The sequence below is a fragment of the Quercus robur genome, chromosome 1 (assembly GCF_932294415.1).
Source record: "Quercus robur chromosome 1, dhQueRobu3.1, whole genome shotgun sequence".
Classification (NCBI taxonomy): domain Eukaryota; kingdom Viridiplantae; phylum Streptophyta; class Magnoliopsida; order Fagales; family Fagaceae; genus Quercus; species Quercus robur.
In genome coordinates this window covers 6,319,210-6,340,323 of record NC_065534.1, presented here as the reverse complement: position 1 = coordinate 6,340,323, position 21,114 = coordinate 6,319,210, and the positions used below count along the sequence as shown (strand labels likewise).

Here is a 21,114-nt window from a genome sequence, read left to right as displayed (position 1 = left end):
TAGTAGATTGATAGTCATTGGAAGACCTTTCTTTTGCCCCCATTAACATGAATCTAATTTATCTTCCACATTCTTATACTTTGATTTCGTAATATAAAATGTCTATCGTGGCTATACCATAGGGATTTTCCATTAAGTTTGCAATTGGAAGTGCAATGCCAATAAACCCAATTTTTAAATTTATAAAATACTTAAGTCTATATAAATATAATAATAAAATGTGATGATGCCAAGAGAGTCAATTCCGTACCGTACTGGCCGGTACCGCCGGAATATACCGTACCAACAAGCAAACTGGTATATATAACCCCCCTCTTTCATACCGGAAAAAATACCGGGTGTACCGGCCAATTTCGGGCAATACCGGCCGGTACCGGGTGTATCGGTTAGTACAGAAAAAAGTTTTTTTTTTTTTTTTTTTAAGTTTTATAATTTTTGAATTTTTGTTAGGGTAGAATGGTAACTTATTTGCATTTACTTATTAGTATTATTTGTTTTCTTAGTATATAATGGTAACTTTTTTTTTTCTTTTAATTGATACTAGAGTCTAAAACTATGAATAATTAATTATGAATTGAGGAAATGTTTTATGGTAAACTTTTATATTTATTATAATATATATATACACACACATACATATATATATATATATATATATTTATTTATTTATTTATTTATAAATATAAAAAATAGCGGTAAACCTGAAACGGTATACCGGTATTGACCGGTATCCGAAATATATCGTACCACTGGCCAAACCGTTATAGTTTCCGGTATGGTATTAACTCCTTTGGATGATGCAAAGAGCCATATGCTTCGGTCCACAAAATAATTGTCATTAAAATATAGAAAGCACTGTGGTGGAAGCAAAAATAACTTAATTAAGTAGTGGCCGAACTAGATATTATATTATATATTGATTAACATCTTCTGTCTTCGATTTTTCAGATATTGTATTGGGATGGGAAGCTTGCACCAAAAAAATTCGCATAGAAGTTTGTTTTGATCAGAAAAAAACAACTCCAACCTTTGTTTTCTTCTTTTAAGCATTTGTTATCTTCTCTTTGGAAACGAAGTTTTTGTTTTATCTCTTACTAAACTATATATGTGGCTTTCCATGGTGGGATTAATTTACAGGAATATAAATTATAGGAGAGTATTAGATAGAATAGAAATGATGGGTCCTCTTTACTGTATGCACAAGTCTGGTTGCCATTTGTCTTGGTGAATATTTCAAGGGATATATAGTAGGAGATTATAAAGATTAAAGAAAAATTATATGATTTAATTGCATGGTAATTTTTTTTTTTATACCAAGCTATGTTACTTCGAGTTCGTCCATCCCTTATTGTAAGCCAAGAAAAAAAAAATAGTTATACAATAATATAAGAAATAGTTACCTCTTCGAATCTTCATCTTTAGTTATATTGTCCTCTGTTGAGGGCCATTTGTGAGAACCCAGGTGGAAAGAAGGAAAGCCCAATAACAAGGGCAGCAAAGAATTGGCAAAGCAGACAACAAAAACCATCAGGCCTAAACGGCAGGAATAATGGATCACAGGTCCAAGAAATAAACAAATGTGCCTTGAAGAGGCAAGTGGGCTTAAAGAAGCCCGGAAAGAGAGAAATAACATCTCATGGGCAGTGTATGATGTAGAAAAGTGAGAAAGGGCCGCTGCAGCCCCAAAGTAATGTAAACTAAGAAAGTAAGGGGTTTATGGTAGGCCCATGAACCCTAAGGATGAGAATAAGGTTATTAGGCCAGGGAAATCCAATAAAGTTAGTAAAAGCCCATAGAAATGTAGAATTAGCAAAAGGGCCAAGAAAGCCCAAAGAAAGCAAACGGGCCAAGGATGCCCAAGAGAAAGACAAAAATGACATAGGAGCCCATAAGTAAGAAAAAAACCAGTGGCCATACAAAGGAGAAAGAGTAAACGACTGGCCTAAAGAGGCCTAGCAGGATTAAATCATTACAGCAGGAATAACAGAACAATATGGCAGGAAATGAGAGAAATCAAGGAGTGGGTCAAAGAAATGTAAGGCTTATCATCAAATAAAGCCCAGCTCCTGAGAGGAGCGGGAAAACAAAAAGCAGCTCACATAAAAGGTCAAAGAATACGGACAGCAAGCCTCCAGACCATGACAGACGAATGGGCAGCAGGTAGATTTTGGACACATATGGAAGGAAGAGACGCATAAGGCCCAAGCACAACCAGCCTGTACCCAGCCAATATAGGGCATGGTGAGGTCGGGGGTCAGAGATTCAAAGGACATGGTTTGGTGGTGGGAAGAGGGGAAAAATCAATTTTGAAGGTTTCGACTCAGGCTTTTTCGGGGAGGTGTCCTGCTGTGATGGCTTACTACCCAAAAGAGGCAAACTGAATTGGAACCATTAGGTGCATGCCATGAAGGATAGGGAGAGAGAAAAAACCCAAATCGTAGCAGGAAAGGGTGCCATGGCGGACAAGCAAACAAAATACTCTTCCTTGTCTAGTGGTGGGAGGGTGACACACAAACGGAACAGTGATGGTCGACCAGTACACCCAGACCAGACAAGGGGAGTTAATGGCTAAAATAGTAAAATCTAGTCATGGCAGGTACTATAAAAAGAGGGTCTTGCCGTGAGCAGAGAGGGGGAGAACGATAGGAACTTCGACTAAGAAATAGAAACTTAAAAAGAAAAACAAAGATATAGCAAAGAAACGAGTGGGAAAAGAAAGAAAGAAAACCACAAAAGAAAAAGACAAAAGTGAGAATTAAAATGGTAGGCATGCACCGGTAGATTGGTCCCTTCTCTCTCTCATGAAATCCGGCTCTCTGTGAAAACCTCAAGGAGTATCTGTGCAGAAAAACCACTCAAGTCCGTTTCCCTCAGGGCAGTTAATCTCCACGACAAGACTCTTTCCTGAGAGATTGATTGCGTTGAGAAGGAACGTTCTTTCCTCTTTAGCTCTGCTCCTGTGGACTGGATTTTGGTTGATTTCCCTAATATTCTGACTAACCCATGCGTATTAATATTTAATATCTTCTGTTCTGTTCTTCCCTTCCGCAAAAACGATTAATATTGCTGCTGTAATTGAGTTCAGGGGCTGTTTGGTCATTTCCCACTGAGTGGCCAAATATTTTTGTTTATTTTATTATTATTATGTTTGTCTGTCACAACTTGCCTGAAACAGTTTTGCCTGCCGTGAACACTTTCCTAGCAGACCTGGCCTAGTTTGTGCATAAGTCGGACCAACTTAAGTTGAAGCTGGACTGGTCCCAACTTCCTTTATCTAGAAAACTTGGGCTTAGTGCAGCAGGAAGCAGCCTAACACCACTAGCACAGCCCACCACCTTACATCCTCTAAAGAAGATATTTAAAGTTGCTCAATAATTGATTCTTCTCTTGGATAAAACTTAAAAATAATATCCTCCTGTATGATGCTGAGCACAAGATATCAAAATATAGTGGTAGGTGTATATTGCTTTCTTTGTTAGAATTGATTGGTAGTCCTGAAGCGTTCTATTCTATTAGGAGCACTGTATGGAACACCCAACCACAAGTTTCTTTCAATTATGGTATTTTTGTTCTAGTGAACAATGCTAAGATAACAATTTTTTTCCAATTTTTTTCACATTCATTTAGGTCCACACTTACACCATTTTTATTATGCACCAATCAATAGAAAAAAATCATAAAAAATGTCTCCATAGATTTATTGAGCTGAAAAAGAAAATTTATTTAAAAGGATCCATGCTTGGATACACAAACACGCAGAGAGAGAGAGAGAGAGAGATTCTTGTTGAAGAACCATTATATATCTTCTGTTCTATAAAATAATCGGGGGACTTTAGGCGAAAACACCATTTTGGTCCTTACATTTTGAAGTCATAGTTAATTTAGTCCCTATATTTTGGTAGCAGTAAATTTGGTCCCTATTATTTTTAGTTTGTACCCAATTTGGTCCTTACCGTTAACTCACTAATGAAAAATGCTTACATGGCAAACGATTTGCATTGTTGGCACACATGTGGTTAAAATAATAACATAAAATCAAATAATAAAATATTAAAAAGGCCACATAAGCATTTCAATAATAAAAAATAAAAAAGGCCAGGAAAAATAAGGAAAATTAATTTATAAAATAAACCAGCAAATTCTTTTATTTTATTTTGTATTCTTGCACTTTCTTATTTACCAAACACAATGTCCAGCGGCACAGCAATTTGAAACAAATTGCCAGAAATCAAACGCTAATCACAAAACTATCAAAACCACTTGGACCATCAATACAAAAATTACCGAAGGCTAAACCCACCAAAAATTGTAACCTCTTAAATACCACAGATTTGTTTTACTGTTTCTAATCCAACAACAGATTTAACACTGTAAGGCCTAGACGGAAATCCATCCCAAAACCCAGAATGCCCACTGATGGTAGCAGCGGTGGGATAGGGTGGGAGTTGGGAGATGGGGATGTGGGTGTGGTGATGGAGGTAGTGTTTTGGCATTTGATGAACACCATGGTTTGTTTGATTTGATTTGAGTTGAATTGAAAGTGCTGTGTTTGGTAGCTAAGAAAGAGCAAAAATACAAAAATAAAATAAAATAAAAGAAGAAATTGATGTTTTTCTTTTTATTTTTCTTTCAATTAGTTTTGTCAAGATTTCTATTTCTTCCAATCAAAAAATTAAAAAGATTTCTATTTCTAACATGTCGGTAAAAAAAAAAAAAAAAATGCTTATTTAGCTTTTTTTTAATGTTTAATTATTTAATATAATATTATTATTCTAACCACATGTACGTTAACAATGCAAACCGTTTGCCACGTAAGCATTTTCCGTTAGTGAGTTAACGATAAAAACCAAATTGGGTACAAATTAAAAATAACAAGGACCAAATTGACTGCTACCAAAATATAGGGATTAAATTAATTGTGATTTCAAAATGTAAAGACCAAAATAGTATTTTTGTCGGGACTTTATTATCACCTCGACTCTTCAAAAATGTAAAGATCAAAATAGTATTTTCCCCGGGACTTTATTATTACCTCGACTCTTCATTCCATCAAATGTGATATTTTTCTAGGATAAATTTCACTTATATACCTTGAGGTTTGGGTTAATACCAACTAGGCCTGAGATATTCCAAAATTGACCAATTTGGTCCATAAAGACTATTTAGTCCCTAAACACAACTAAACATCGTTAACCTCTGCTAGTTTCTTTCTCTTCTCCCTATCCCTCTCTGTTAAGTCCCTCTTCACTCCTTCCTCATTCTCTCTCTCCACAAATCAGCCACAACCACTCCTCATATTAGCCACAACCACTCAAATTAACTACAACAACAGCCACAACACAATTTTACTACCTATATCAAAGCCCAGCCAAATCTGCCCCAACAATATCCAAATCCTCCAACACAGAAAACTCACCAGTACCACCACATCAAAATCCAAACCCACCCGCACTGCAAATCCATTCCATATTGGAACCCACCACCACCATCACCATCACCGGCCACTAAACCCAGTAACCACCTCTGGCCACAAAACTTAGTGACCACCACTAACAACAAAACCCAACCAAACCCACATCAATAAAACTCAAATCCAAAAATTCCAATCACCACTTTGTAACCCACACCACCTCACTGCAAATCCACCCTAGATCGAAACCCATTACCTCCACCATTTCAAATCCACCCCAAATCGGACCCATCACCACTACCACTTTAAACAATCATCGACCACAAAATCTAAATAAATAAAAAACTCAAACCCACAACAGATTGGAATCCACCACAACCAAAATACCCACAACAAACCAGAACCCATCACCGACAACCAACAACCACCACCATAACCACGATCCACAACCAACCCAGACCACCAAACCCATGCACCACTGCCGTTGCCAGAGAGAAGAAAGAGATAAATGAAAAAGGTGAGTTAGAGAGAGGAGATTGGGTCAGGTTGGAGAGAGAGAGAGAGGCCTGAGGGTAAAGAAGAGCAAAAAGGTTAGGATTAGCAAAAGAGAAAAGAGCAGAGAGGTCAGAGGGAGAGAAGAAGGAAAGAGGTAGAGAGCAGAGAGACCTGTTACATTTGATAATAATTATAAAAAAAAAAAAAAAGGAAAGTAAAATGACTAACGGATGTTAACAGGGTTATGGATTAAAATGTCTTTAGGGTCTAAATTGGCCAATTTTGAAATGTTTTAGACTTAGTTGATACTAGCCAAACCTTAAAGTATATTAGTAGAATCTACCTATTTTATATTTTATCAACCAAACTATTTAAAACCTCCTTCCAGTTAAGTCAACAACTATACACCTATTTGTTTTACATTATTTATCTCATTTATAGTGCACCTATTTGTTTTACATTATTACCTATCTTATTTATAGTACACCTCTTTTTTTTTTCTTTTTTTTTTTTTTTTACATTATTACCTATCTTATTTATAGTACACCTCTTTTTTTTTTTACATTATTATCTATCTTATTTATAGTACACTAAGGCCTCCAAATAAAAAAAAAGGCTTCCACTTGTAAAAAAAATTATATATATAGTATATTTATCTATATATTTAATTAAAAAAATTTTAAACACTTTTATTGGTCAATAAAATGTATTAAAAATGCTCCATTGTATCATAAAATACAGAAGATTAAAAAGGAAAAAAAAATAAAAATAGTCAAATTTTAGTACATCCAGGGCCGGCTCAATAGATAATGCAATTGATGCAATCGTCTAAGGCCCCAATTCTAGAATACAGAAGATTAAAAAGAGAAAGAAAAAAAAGTCAAATTTCAGTGAAAAAAATTTATTAACTCATTTTTGAAATATGTTAAAATCAAAATTAATATCAAACAAATTCATTAATAATATAACATAATTGTCTTAAAATATGCTAAAATAAATATTTTAAATTTTAAAAATAAAAGGAAAATCTCTCACCTCTATGTCTCTCTTTCCCTCCCTTTATATTCTTACCTTTCTTTTTTTCATTTTTTTTTTTTGCTGAAAACCTTTCTTTTCTTCATCTTTATCTTGATTCTTGATCTTTTTTTCATAAACTCAGTCAGTCAACTTGAAATTTTTCTTTGTTGATTCCCTTCAACTCACAGCAAATTCAATATTGAAAAGGGGAAGCGTACCGACCCGAGGTAATCTTCTTCCCCACTGAGCTCTCTCTGTCTTTCCAAAATGAAGACTCAAGAGTCTTCTATTAACTTAAATTATATATATTTTTAGTTTATTTTATTGCACAATTGTTTGATGGGAGTCCCATCATGGGACACATTTGATGGGACACGTTTTTTTGCTTTAAAACTTACCCATAGGATGGTTTCTCCAAAAAAAAAAAAAAAAAAAAAAAAAAAAAAAAGCTAAGGATGATAGGAGTACAGGCTGGACTGCGCCTGTCCAGTGCAGCCCACAGCTACAACAGGACAACACGCCAACACGGTTTCTCACACTTTTTTTTTTTTTTTTTTAACACGGTTCCTCATTCTATTTATTATTATAAATTATCATACTAATTAATAATTTGATGTGTAATTTTGTATCTCAAAAAAAAATTAATATATATATATATCATTTGATTAATATTTAAATATAAAAAGATTCACTTAAAATTTTCGTCTAAGGCCCAAAGTTACTGAGCCGACTCTGAGTACACCTATTTGTTTTACATTATTATCTATCTTATTTATAGTTATTGACATAGACACTAATTTAGCTTCTAAATATTGATTTGATTAATAATTCATTTTATCTTTTTTTACTTTTATTTTAACTAAATGACAAGAGTGGATACTTTCACTAATATTACTTGCGATGCTCTAGTCGGTTGTAGAGTTGGAAATATGGTCCAGCACAAAGTGACAGCCTTTTGAATAAGGCAAGTAGTGACAAAATAATGTGCAGGTTTTTCTAACTAGGTACATTGCTTTTGTTGCTATGATTGACAGCAAAATGCCATACTACCTTATTCCCAATCCGTGACCTATTGTGATGGAACAGTAGAGTTGAAATTTTCTTTCTTTGGTAATGGCCTGTAACAGATGTACAATATTTTAGTCACTTTCTGGAGTGTGCCTATTCAGTGAACACTTGCAGAACGAATTGCATGCATCACAAAGAATTGTCATCTCAGCTAGGTGGTGGAAATTAAATACTGAACCCAGGAAAAAAAAAAAAAAATCAAAGTTCACAGAAAGAAATAGATAATGCTTGAGTTCTTTACGTTTGTTTTGCTGGGAAAATAGTATGTAACTTGAAATTAAGTGGTGGCATTGGTGATAATGATATTGAAAAGATGGTGGTCCATTAAAGATCAAATTGACTTCTCTTTAGAATTTAATGTAGAGGAATATGATTTGGCTCTATCAAAAAGAGTAGTGTTAATTCCTTTAAAGTTCACTATAGTATATACCTCATTAAATAGGTGGTGGTGCAAAAACAGCTTTGTTATTTCATGGGAAGAATGAAAAAAAGTGAAAACTTTTTCATGATTTTCTTTTTCTTCCTTTTTCCAACTATTTTAGGGAACCAAAGGAATGTTAATAATTTAATTTTCCCTCATCTTCAATGCCCTTTTTGAACTTTTTATTAAGTTAAAGAACCTTTGAGCTTTATAGGCACCTCTAGCTCACAAGAAATAGGGTGGTTGAGTATAATTTTTTATCCTATTGTGTTATTATTTTAGACTAGCACGTAAACATGGTTACTAGTGCCGTTTACAGAAAGAAAAACAATGATACAGCCTAAATAACTAACAAATCCTATCAATCAGTAATGCATTTCCAAGTCCTAAGTCCCAACCTTTAAAGAGGACGACATTCATGCTCATAAATGTTCCCTAAAATGATCTAATCTAATATACGAGTATAAAAACAAAAATATTCATCTTGCCTGTCTCAATCGAAGTGTGTATAAAGTATAAACATAACAAACATACACACATATCACGGGGCTGCTTTAAAATGTTCGCCGTGAAGGGAAAATAGAGCACGTGTGTGCATTTACACACTGAAGTCGCATTTTCAAATTTGAAATTCAATTGTTTTGGGAGTGTGTAAACACACACACAATGTGTGCAACAAACACTTCCCATGTTCGAATACTTTCCTTCTACTCATTATATGTTTAGGGAAATCTTAATCTTAAGTTTAAAATTTAATTGTTTTTGGAATGTGTAAACACACCATGTTTGCAAGAAACACTTCTCGTGTTTAAATACTTTCCTTCTGCTCGTATGTTTAGGGAAACGAGCATGTTTAGGGAAATCTCACTTGCACCAAGTAAAAGAATTCAAATAAAGTGAGTAAATAAAACAAGGAAAACCCAATTACTCTACTCTGGTTCAAGCTAATTTGGTCATTGTTGAAATGGAGCATCGTCATGAATTTAATATTTGAAATAAATACATATTTTTCAGAATTTATTTTATTTTTGGGTCTTTTTATAGGTATGTGAAAATGAAATTTGGTGGACTGTTAAAGCCACTCATTATTAATGATGTCCCAATCTCGATTGATAGATGATATGCTTTCGAACAAAATGGAAGATAATAAAGATTCAATTTTCATGACTTCTTTTAGATAGTTGGATTGCCTTAAAATGATGTGCCTTTACAATTATGCTATACAATTGTCTCTTTATTGTATAATGAAAGTTTTTGAGCTTTGGTTTTTCATTCAAGGTACACATTCTAATGCCCTTAATAAATAAGAGTGATTGGTTTTTTTTTTTTTTTTTTTTTTTTAAAATACAATTTAATTTGAAGTTATAGCCTTATTTCATGATCATTTTTTATTTTATTACCATCAAGCAATTCAAGCCAGAAAGAAAGTATATCATGAGACCATCTCATGGATCCGCATCTCTATGAGACCCACGTGTTATGAGAGGGGCGTTCCATGATACAGTTTGATAAGATAATTTTCCAAATGAAGACATCAATATATAAATTCATTTTTTGTATAAATAAAATTTGATTCTAGGGTTTTTTTTTTTTTGTTCGATGATAGATATTTTATCATGGAGCTAATTATTATTACTAGTTGAGCAAGCCAACTTCAACAGTTGCAAATGACTTCAATTTTTTTTTTTTTTTTGAGTAAACAGTAATACTTATTATGACACATACAAAAAGTAATACTTATTAGACATTGATATTATCTTGAAGCAAAGGGTTCTATTATGCATACATATGCAACCTTATCTAGATATATACTAGGCCTAAAAAGAGTATATGTGCTTAATTATTTGCTTGCTTGTGGACAAGAATATTGGCAAATTTAGTAAAATTGGTTCTCATACACATTTATAATTAAGCAACAAAACCTTACTTGCAAGTGGGAATTAAGTTACCGAGTGGCGGCAAATAGATACAAAATGGAAAGTTCTCTTCTAAGACAAGTAGACATATTGAAACAAATTCTAGGAGTGGTCCTTCCAAGCCTTCTGACAAAGAATATTGGTTTTTTTGCTAAATACAAGAGTATTGAATCATTGATAGAAAGGGTTATGGAGTTTGAAACATGATGTGTAGTGCAAACAAATGTGTGTAGGTAACACGTTAACATCGAGATAGCTAACTAGGAAGGATGAATAGTTGTGGAATGATATTGCTTTAGCATTACTATAGGAAGAGTGCAAGGGTTGTAGTGGTATAGGTTATGTGCTTGACATTGGTTCACAGGGCAAGAGACTGTCTCACGCACAATCATCACCATCCCTTTCATATTCGTCTTTTCATTAATGTTTAGTTGTCATTTAAGGCAAATTGTGAGTGAAGAAGCAAACAAGGCCATTGATGGGGTCTCTATATAGCGACCGAAAGGATTTATCTTAACTTCAGAGTTCAGTAGTGTCAGAAGTGCATGGGTATTAAAAATTGCAAGTAGATAATTATAGTTAACACTTTTTGGACATGAAGAAACTAAATTTGAAGTAAAGATAAAGTGCAAATTTTGACCCAAATGAGCAGTAACCTTTTTTAGTCACAAAATCATAACCAAACTACTTATCTCTATATATATTAATAGGTAAAATTGAGAGAAAATCCAATTAGATTTTAATTGCTATCTAATTTTGCACCATGTGTCTTATTTATACATTTAAAAAAAAAATTCTATGTGAGTTAAGTTGGGGAAAAGACGAAGAATTTAATATAAATAAACCATAAAAAAGAGTAAACTCATGTGCATATCTAAAAAATAAAATAAAATAAAAAAATAAAATAGAAAGAGAGAGTAAAACTCATGTATATATCTATGACTTAAACAATGTTTAATTTGAATTCATATATGTGTAATTGTATTGTTTTTAATTGTACTGTGCATATGCACAGATTATACACTAGTGATATAAAGTGTAATCAATTCATTAATTAATTAAATATATTCTGGGTTATTTCCATGACAAACACCACAAATTTTAATTTTGACACTAACCATGTTATGATTACAAAACAAAATTAGGCTAAAATCATTGTTTATTAAACTATCTAATAGAGTAACTATATAGAGAGGTGACCTAATAATAAAAGCCCTTGTGATCCATTACCAACCCTACGGGTCCATTTGCCCATTTTTTGTCATTAAAAAATAAAAAAAATAAAAAATCCATGGACAATCTGGGGCTCAGGTTCATTCCTCGCTTCTGGTAGTAGAGGCCCAAATGGCACTACGGAAAGGGAATTACCTAGCTCCCTCGCAGTCACAAATATCAAAAAATTATAAGTAACTAAAAAATGTTCAATCCCTCCTACAACACTTTTATCCTTTTCCTTTTGTTTTTGCTGCAGATCTTACAAGCGACTGACTCACATCGTCACACTACTTACCAAAAAACCACCTTACAGGCAATCCAGACTCGTCGGAGCAGTGTCCGGATTGCTCATGAGGTATTTATTACGGCATTACCTCAACATTAAAGTCCTGAAAGTCGAAGGCAAATGCAAAATGCACAAATTTGATTATTTTCTCAAACTGTATTGTAAATTGACTATGAAAAATGTTTGACGCATTTAAGCTCAAAAGTTATACAAACTCCCAGAGAAGTGGATAAAATAAACTTCCATACACAAAACTAACAGTAGTAGAATGATAAGCCTCTAGAGTTGCATTGTTCCTGAAATTAAGCCCCTTCCCCCACTCGAGAGAGAGAAAAGACAAAATTAGTATATGCTAAATTCATATCGATCCAAAATTTTACAGAATGTGAAAACAAGTTGATTCGAAATACTACAAATGGCAAACATCAAACCCTAATATCTATTGCACATCATAACATTCCCTTAGTCTCTCCTCCTCCGCTTCCTGTGTCTGTCATCCCTTTCACTCTCATCTGAACTTGATGGATCTGATTCTGAACTAGCTGACCCTGTAACGGAACTACCAGAGCTATCAGATTCGTCGTCTGATTCAGATTCTGACGCTTCTTGCTCTTGTTGCATAATAAGGCGTGGCATATTCTTCAAGTATTCACGTAGGTTTTCAGTGATGCCACCAAGTCCAATGGATGTGAAGAAATTAATTGAAAACCGTGTGTTCTTGGGATTATCCCTTGGGAAGATAGATTCAAAGGAATCCTGCATTGTGGGATCGTTAAGACGCTCATTCAGCAGACGGATGCCCAGATGCTCTGACAATTCCTGCAACAGAAACAACACAACAGTGAATACAACAGCTTCCAGAAGAAATGCTAGGGAGAAACCAAAACTAGAGGGAAAAAAATTGATGTCGCTTCTATACCTGGAATAGAATCTTAATAAATATACGAGAAGAAGAAGTGGTGTCCTCCTCTGTTAGGCGAATATAGGCTAAAACATGCCAAGGCAAAGCATCTGTGCCGAGTAAATGCGCAAAAAACTTCGCCACATTACGCAACTTATTTGTTTCAAGCCGGTGAATCATGGAATATTGTTGGACAAAGCATTTGTCAAAATTTTCCTGATAAACTTTGTTGATCATGCAGAATCGCTGCCCCAAAAGACCATAATACCGGAGGTAAGTTCTCTCCTGACTACAGCATTCCAAGAGCATAATGTTCAACTCCATCTGCATACGCAAGAAAGACAACTATAAGTCTTCAAGTAATACAGAATTTGATTCAAGATTTTTTCTTTAAAATAAATTATGCTAAAATATTATTATTATTAAGCTTTCAATTGTATTATTGTAAGATTTTTTCTTCTATTATTTTAAGCATTCAATTTTAGGAGTTATCAAATTCTTCTAGCCAAACTCAACTCCTTGTCAAGTCTCAATTAGCTAAGCCTAAGCAGCAAGAAGCTAAGCTTGGGGTCTCTGTGGCTTGCCTCTCTATACCCCTAATAGTGACTGAAGTACCCAAGGGAAATAATCTAAGCACCAAGGCAAGTTAGAACATGAAACCACTAATGAATTCTAATCGTTTAGGGGGTGGGGGTTAAAAAAACAAAAGCTAAGAATAAAGAAAAAAAAATATTTGATACTGTCATGTAATAACATCTAGCAATCTGAAATGTATAGTGAATCTAATCCATCTTGTTTATTTGTTCATTGTTCATTGATTCACTTGATAGTGAAGGGGAGTAAAGGGTGTCTTCATGCTGGACAGGAGACTCAGAACCTAGCTCTAGTTCCTCTACCTAATAATGATTCCTAGCCAAGTACCAATAACTTGCAGAGACTCAGCAAATTGTGAACAAATATTCATTATTTATCTATCTTTCCCTACTTCATCTAAAACAAGGAAATACTAAATAAGTAGACTTCGATCTTACAGCAGTAACATCAGGAAATGCTTGCAACACATACCTCTTGACCTGGCTCTAGTTTAATTTTCAGGAGCTTATGACCTGCCTCCTCAAAATCTACACTGGACATAATTGTTAGATAGATTGTCCTCCGAAGATTTACAAGATTTGTCTCTGTTTCATCCCTTATTTTCATCTGCTCCTCATCCTCTTCCTCATCATCATCCTCATCCTCATCATCATCCTCATCATCATCTGAAGCTGCATCTGAACCTTCTTCATCCTCAGACTCATCACCCAAAATGGTTTTCTTCAACTCCTCATAACGCTTCTCATTCTCAAGGAAATTAGGATCTGGCTTGAATATATCTGACAAGGAGAAAGAAAAATATAAATCAATACCTAACCATAGCTAGAACAATCAAGAAGCAGAAGACAGCTCAGCATAATGCCATACCAAGGGTAATCTCTGGATCTATTTCCTCTTGGAGAGAGATCTCATGGGTTATCTGATCTTCCTGCTCTACAAGGTCCAGATCTGGACGAACAGCTGGGTACCCCTGCAAACAAATAAATCACAGAGGGTATCTTTATTCTAACTATCCTTGGACATTAATAGTCTTTTTTTTTTTTTTTTTTTTTGCTACGTAAATAGGGGGGAGGGGGGCTGATTGGGGTTCAAACCCAGTGCCCAAACACCACAAGAGGTTCTGGAACCACTGGGATATCCCTCAAACCCCCGGACGCTAATAGTAGTATGTCATACCATAATTCTAAAAAAGAAGGGAGGGAAAAAAAACATACCTGAAACTTGGCTTTTCTTATCGCAAATAGCCCTTCTATCAGAAATTGAACCCTTTTGTCTATTTCACCTTCATGAAGAATCCCACGGAAACGCTCAAATATTCCTGTAGAAGTGTAAACCTTGAGTACACTGTACAGAAACTAAAATATATTCCAGTAAAAATAAAAGAAAGAGGATAGGAACATTATGACATATAATCTCATGGAAAAAATTGATTGCCAAGCATAGAACATAATGAACCAAAAGTTTGACATAGCTAAACACGTAAATAATCAAAAGAAACTCTCTACTTGTCTTTCATAATATAAGTACTACATAAGTAAACAAATTTTGAGTACTAAACAATATTTTCAAACACTAACCATTTACACCAGGCCACCATCCAAGGTTTACATATATAACAGCCATGAGTGGCACTATTCCAGATACCATGTTTCTATATCGTCAAGACAATTGTTAACTTAGTGCTATCATAGATAACAAAGGATGGCAACTTCCCAGTGGAACCTAAGACGTCTCACTGATCAGAAAACACTGGTTCAGTCAATATTAAATTCAAATCAGATAGGGATCAGAATAGGCACGGGGTTTTGATCCCAATCTGATTTGAAATAGGGATCATAATATTTATTTGATTTTTTTAAATCTATGTTCTTGTAGGTAATTCTACAAAATACTAAAAAAAAAAAAAAAATAAACAAAAAAAAACCCAGATACATGCCACATTTAGGCATGATTACAACCCCCCTTGTAATGAACTGTCCTATCACTTAGGAGCTGTGGACTTTGCTATTCTGCCTATCCGAAGTTAGTTGGGTTATGCCTAATTTGATTATAGTTTGTTAGCCTCTTGGAAGGGGAATTTTGGCAAATGATAGTGGGGATATTTGGAAGGTAGCTCCTTTATGTCTTATGTGGTGCCTTTGGGGAGAGGAATATGCACATTTTTGAAGTAAAGGAGATACTGGTGGTACAGCTCAAGTTCATATTACTCAAGGCCTTCTACAAGCAGACATCAACTACCAGCCAACTTTTCCACTCTCAGCATCATGGATGTCTTAGATGATTCCTTTTTCAGATGTTAATTTCTTGTACTTTTCCCTTTCTTTCTCATTTTCTAGTTGACTACTCCTTTGAATATTCCCCATGTACCAGAATAGTGCCTTTTTTGTGCTTTAATGAAATTCCATTAATGAACTAGACAAATATTTTTTTACCCAATAAATACCAATACGACCTAAAATATAAAATGAGTTGACACTAAGAATTTGGGAACATCATTCCGAGTGACTTATTATTATTATTATTATTATTATTATTCACTTACATAAGTAATTTCACAGGTCCTCCCTGTTTAATTGAAGGATACCATTATTTACTAACGACAAAGAGCTGTCACAAAATTGTTGGCGACTAGGCCCAACGAAGCCATCAAAATGCCATAGCAAGTGATGGCTTTATTGGTAACCCTCTGTATGTCTAGTGTACAAAATGTGATTCAATGTAGAAGAGAAATTGCTAAATGTGGCTAACTAACCATACCTCCCTGGCTTCCTATACGATAAAAAAGATGATAACTTAGTAATAAATAAACTACTAAAAATTATAAGCACTTAGCAACAAGTACAACTTAGCAAGAAAAACATGTGTAAGCCTTAGAAACCAGAAATACAATATCCACAAATATAATGAATAAAAGATTGAAGACCTTCCAAAGAATGATCTACATTGAACGCAAGATATTTCATGTTAGGGCATGGTCAAAATCATTGACTGCATAATCCATTTATAACACAAATGAACGCGCACAGAGAGTCAATGGAGTTGAGCTAAGGACTGGAATAAAAGTTTATCAAAGAAAAAAAAGATGGAATAAAACTGCAGCTAAATCCAAACCAATATAAATCCTGGTCCCTCAATGCAAACGATTAAAATGATTAGCCAAGCAAAAAAAAAAAAAAAATGATTATGATTTAAACCTTCCAAGATGAAGATTTACATCTGAAATCTGACAGAAAATAAGGTACAGGATACATGTGCAACTATGGCACTCTAAGAGCAGACTCCAAATGCTAGATCCAGCATCAATAGATGAAGTGTTCAAGGGATTTAGGGTGGTGACGACAATTTGCTTCATAATGGCTTAACATGCACTGAGGAATTTTATTTTCTAACTACTTCTACAATTTTTCAGTTTCTATATAATAATCTATTGATTAAACTACATAAACAAAGTGAAAGGACAGTATAAGTGCCAAAAAAATATTTTTAAGCAATTATTATGAGAAAGAAAAGCAGAAGATGCTAATAGAAAAAAATATATATTGTTCATAATTGTATAAACTCTAATAAACACATATAATATTAAACACATACACGACAGCAACTCAATTCCAACAGCATACCCACCATGCAAGCCTTTAGGTGAGAGATCTTGCAAAAGTGATCCACACTCTGTGACAAAGCCAACAGCAACCTCAACACTTGAATCGGTTGGATTCTCAAGCAGCACAGTAAGCAGCTCCAAGGCTATGATCTCATGAGCCACTAGTTGGTTCACTAAATGTGCAATAAACTTAACAGCAGCTAGTAATTGAGGCTGAACAAAAAGTAAACCAAATTAGAACAAAATCTTTTTCAAGTGTAAAAAGGTTCCCATCATCCAACAGCAAATCAAATGAAATAGATGAAAACAGGCAGAAACATACCTTGTCGTTCCGTTTATATGCTCTCTTAAGCTGCAAAACAATCCTTCTCAAAAGAAGCTCGCCCACCTCAGGAAACTTAGTGTTGACTACAGCAACCAGTGCTGCAAACACATCTGTAAAACCTGGGGATGCCATCTGAGATTTCATACAGGACCGGCAAAATAGCCCTCTTCCCCGTATCAAATTCTCCGAGAAGAGTTCTGGAATAATATTCTTTACATTGGCAGCATTAACCTTGTTCACAAGCCCATTTATACTCTTCCGAAGGGCATCCCATGTCAGCCGCTGATATTCAACACTGCTTTTATCTTGAACCTCTTTCATCATCCGAGCCAACTTAAACGGAGGAATGTAAACTCCTCCACTCTTGCCCAACTTCGAATTATCAGCATTTAAATCAACTTCTTGCACTCTCGGCTGTCTCTGAGGTTTTGAATCTTCAAACCCCTTGTCATCTCTATCCTCTCTCTCCCTAAAACCCCAATTACCCTTTTCTCGTTCATTCACCTCCTCCTTATCTCTCCTATACTTATCATCTCTATCACCATCCTCCCTTCTATGCCTCCTATGCTTATAATCATCAGTCCTATCATTTCGTCGCTCTGATTTTCTACGCCCTTCCCTCTCATCACCATTCTCCTCTGAATCATGCCGCTCACGTCGATCCCTTCTTCTACCACCATCCTCACTCTCCCTCCGTCTATGCTCACTCTCATACCGACGGGCCCTCTCCCTTTCTCGCCTATCATCTTCATCATATCTACGACTTCTCTCCCTTTCTCGCCTATCATCTTCATCATATCTACGACTTCTCTCTCCTTCTCGCCTCCCCACATCCCTCTCTACCAACTCACCATCTTCTTCCTCCGAACTCTCCTTCCTCTCTACACGTTCAATACGCTGTCCACTCCTCCCATCTCTATCCCTAACATCCCTCTCATTCACTCTTTCCCTATCCTTATCATCACCATCATCATCAACACGCTCATCGCGTCTCTCATTCCGTTTTCCACTTCTTCTATCTGATTCCCTATCTCGTTTACTTCTATTTCTTCTCTCATAATCAGATGATTCGCTCTCGTCTCGCCCACTCGACTCACTACTGTACTTCCTAGCCATACCAATCTCACACACACACACACACACTAATTATCACAAGCCTATATCTCTGCAATGCAAAAGAACAAACAGATTTAATGCCAAATTGAAATAGCAGCAAGTAAAACCCTAAAAACAAAAACAGCAAAATTCAACGAAAATAGTGATATTAAAGTAACAATTAAGTTAGAAAGAAAACAATCAAATAATTTTATAGCAAAGCACACCCTGAATACTTTTATTCATCAGATAACAACACAAAGTGCGCAGAAAATTACGAAAACAATAAATGATTATAAACCAAAACACAAAACTCAAACAATGTGATCCATACAAACTAAGAACTACAATAATTCTTTACAACGGAATGGTAAAGGTTGAGCATGAACAACTAAATTCATAGCTATAAATAATTATTGATATAAACACATTCAAAACTCTGTTTTAAAATAATTCAGTCACAGGAAGAATCGCACCACCAAGTAAGCCCGTCATCATGCCTTCTTATTATCCTTCTATGAAAAGGAGGAATGATACATGGTATGCCTGAGACCAGGTGAGAGACACTAGGACTGGTAATAAATAACGGGGTCTTTTTATGCCTTCATAAAAGTTTTGAAGAGATGAGTTACACTACTTCAAATAAAGTGTAGTGAACAGCATCCCTGATCCTTTACACAGTTGCAGCAACAGATATAATTCCATTGTCTGTATTTGTTTTTGAAATTGTAACTTGATCTAAAATATAACTCAGTTATATATGATTATGCAGGATGAGCATGGCATCAAATATTATCAATTTGAGGTAGAGATTCAGAGAGCAGGTTCAGAGAGATTTGTGAGTCAACAGAAACAAATATAGTCAGTATTGGGGTCCAACCAAAATAAATATAAAAATTTAACAAAAACCTTGAAACTTAAGGATACTATATCCATTTATCTAGCACACAATCTTTGCACAAAATAAAAAATGCTTGCACAGTGACTTGAGATTCACGAATTTGATTAAAGAAATTCACAAATTATTAAAACTGAAACCATGAATATCAAACCATGTCTAAATCTAAGACCATGATAAGAACACAATTATGCAGAAAGTTAAACACCAAGAAAAGAAAACAATTTTCTTTGACTCTACAACAACAAAAAACAAAAAGTGAATCAAATAGCCCTAACATGGATTAAAATTTGACCCTTTCTATGATGATAACTATTAAACACATACAGAAAAAATTAAATTTTTAATGATTGAAATCACTTACTATCTCTACAAACAATACAAATTTTCAGCAATGGATTTGAAATCAGAACCATGATACCCAGGAGTCTTCCCATATATATTAAAAAGGCAGTTTTATTTATGATCTCAATTAAGCTCTTTAAGATACATGATATACAAATTATTCTGGATAGTTAAACCAATCTTATGCAGCAGTGGTGTCTTGTATAAATCTTTTCTGTTTGAACAGAACCTGAGACCAAGACCACTTTTAAATTAGACCCAAATTCACAAACTCTAATCTCAATGCACAAACCCACCATGAAACAAATCATTAAAAAAATAAAACCTACTTCTCAATATCCCTTAAGCTTTCAAATAGATAATCTCAGAGACCACCAATACCAATCCCAATATCTTACATATGAATCATAAAAAATTCAAACCCATAGCTCAGTTTCCACTAAATTTCAAATACACAATCTCAAAAGAATCGGAATTTAAAATTCCTTATGAATTTCGAATTTACATCCAGAATTTAAAGGCTCACAGATCAATGCATACAAAGAAACTATACACTAAAATCAAGTTTCTAAGTGGAACCAAAATAAGAATTCACAAAATTAAATCCAAAAAAGCTATACCCAACAACAGTATTAGCAAAAGAATTGAATAGAAAATCAAAAAATTACTTACGCAACAACAGTAATTCAGTCTAGGAATCAACAAAAAGAAGCAAAGCCAACGAACATTAAGAAAAAAAAAATTTTAGAAAAGAACCAACCGGGTAGTAGAGGATTTAGTTTCAAATGAATTACAAAAATAATCTGGCACATCCTTTTAACCAAAAAAAACAAAAATTTTGGTAAATCCTATTAAACATTGGTTCTAAACAAAATCATTGACCAAAAATCAACCAGATAAACTACAAATCCGGTCTAAGAGATTAACCACAAATCAAAACCCTAAAAATTTTACCTTTCTCTCTAGTCTCTGCTCTCCGCCTCTCTCTAGTCTCCAGTCTCCACTGTTCAGTCTGTCCTCAGCCTCTCTCTGATTCTCTGCTCTCCGCCTCAGCCTCTCTCAAGTCTCAACTGCTCACCTCACCTCAGGAATCAGGTATAAAATTATAAATATTATTTGTTAAGAACTTAAGATAACTTTGTTTATTTGGGCCCTCCCAGGATGGTTTTGTAACTTTGTTATCATTATGGCTGCCTGGACCCTCCCTGGACTGGGCGTTAAGTTTGGGCCTTCAAGTTTTTTCTTTTTTTTTTTTTTTTTTTGGTGGGTCTTATTAATAAATCTTGTGTCAGTGTTATGGCTGTATTTAAATTTTTGTTATGCTTGTGCTTAATTATTTTTTAATTTATGCAGGTTGAGATTGCTAAAAACTTGTTATTATTTAGTAAAACTACAACAATACTTTTTATATAAATCATGTTCTATTTCTCATTTGCTCTACACTTGAAAGTTATTTTTTTTATTTTAGTCTTTATAAATATATTGTTTGATTAGAAATGTATACTAGAAAATATGCATCTGGATATG

General features: G+C 34.5%; 1 protein-coding gene across 1 annotated transcript; it reads right to left on the bottom strand.

Annotated features, from left to right (window-relative positions):
- Positions 1–11,956: 11,956 nt before the first annotated feature.
- On the bottom strand, positions 11,957–20,709 carry LOC126717930 (uncharacterized). The gene is made up of 8 exons (XM_050419931.1): positions 20,542–20,709; positions 17,247–18,414; positions 16,948–17,137; positions 14,538–14,641; positions 14,191–14,293; positions 13,795–14,102; positions 12,748–13,053; positions 11,957–12,647 (listed from the first exon to the last, which is right to left on the bottom strand). The coding sequence occupies exons 2-8, from the start codon at positions 18,363–18,365 to the stop codon at positions 12,291–12,293; spliced, it is 2,487 nt and encodes an 828-aa protein (XP_050275888.1). The 5' UTR covers positions 18,366–18,414; positions 20,542–20,709; the 3' UTR covers positions 11,957–12,290.
- Between the last annotated feature and the right edge of the window lie 405 nt (positions 20,710–21,114).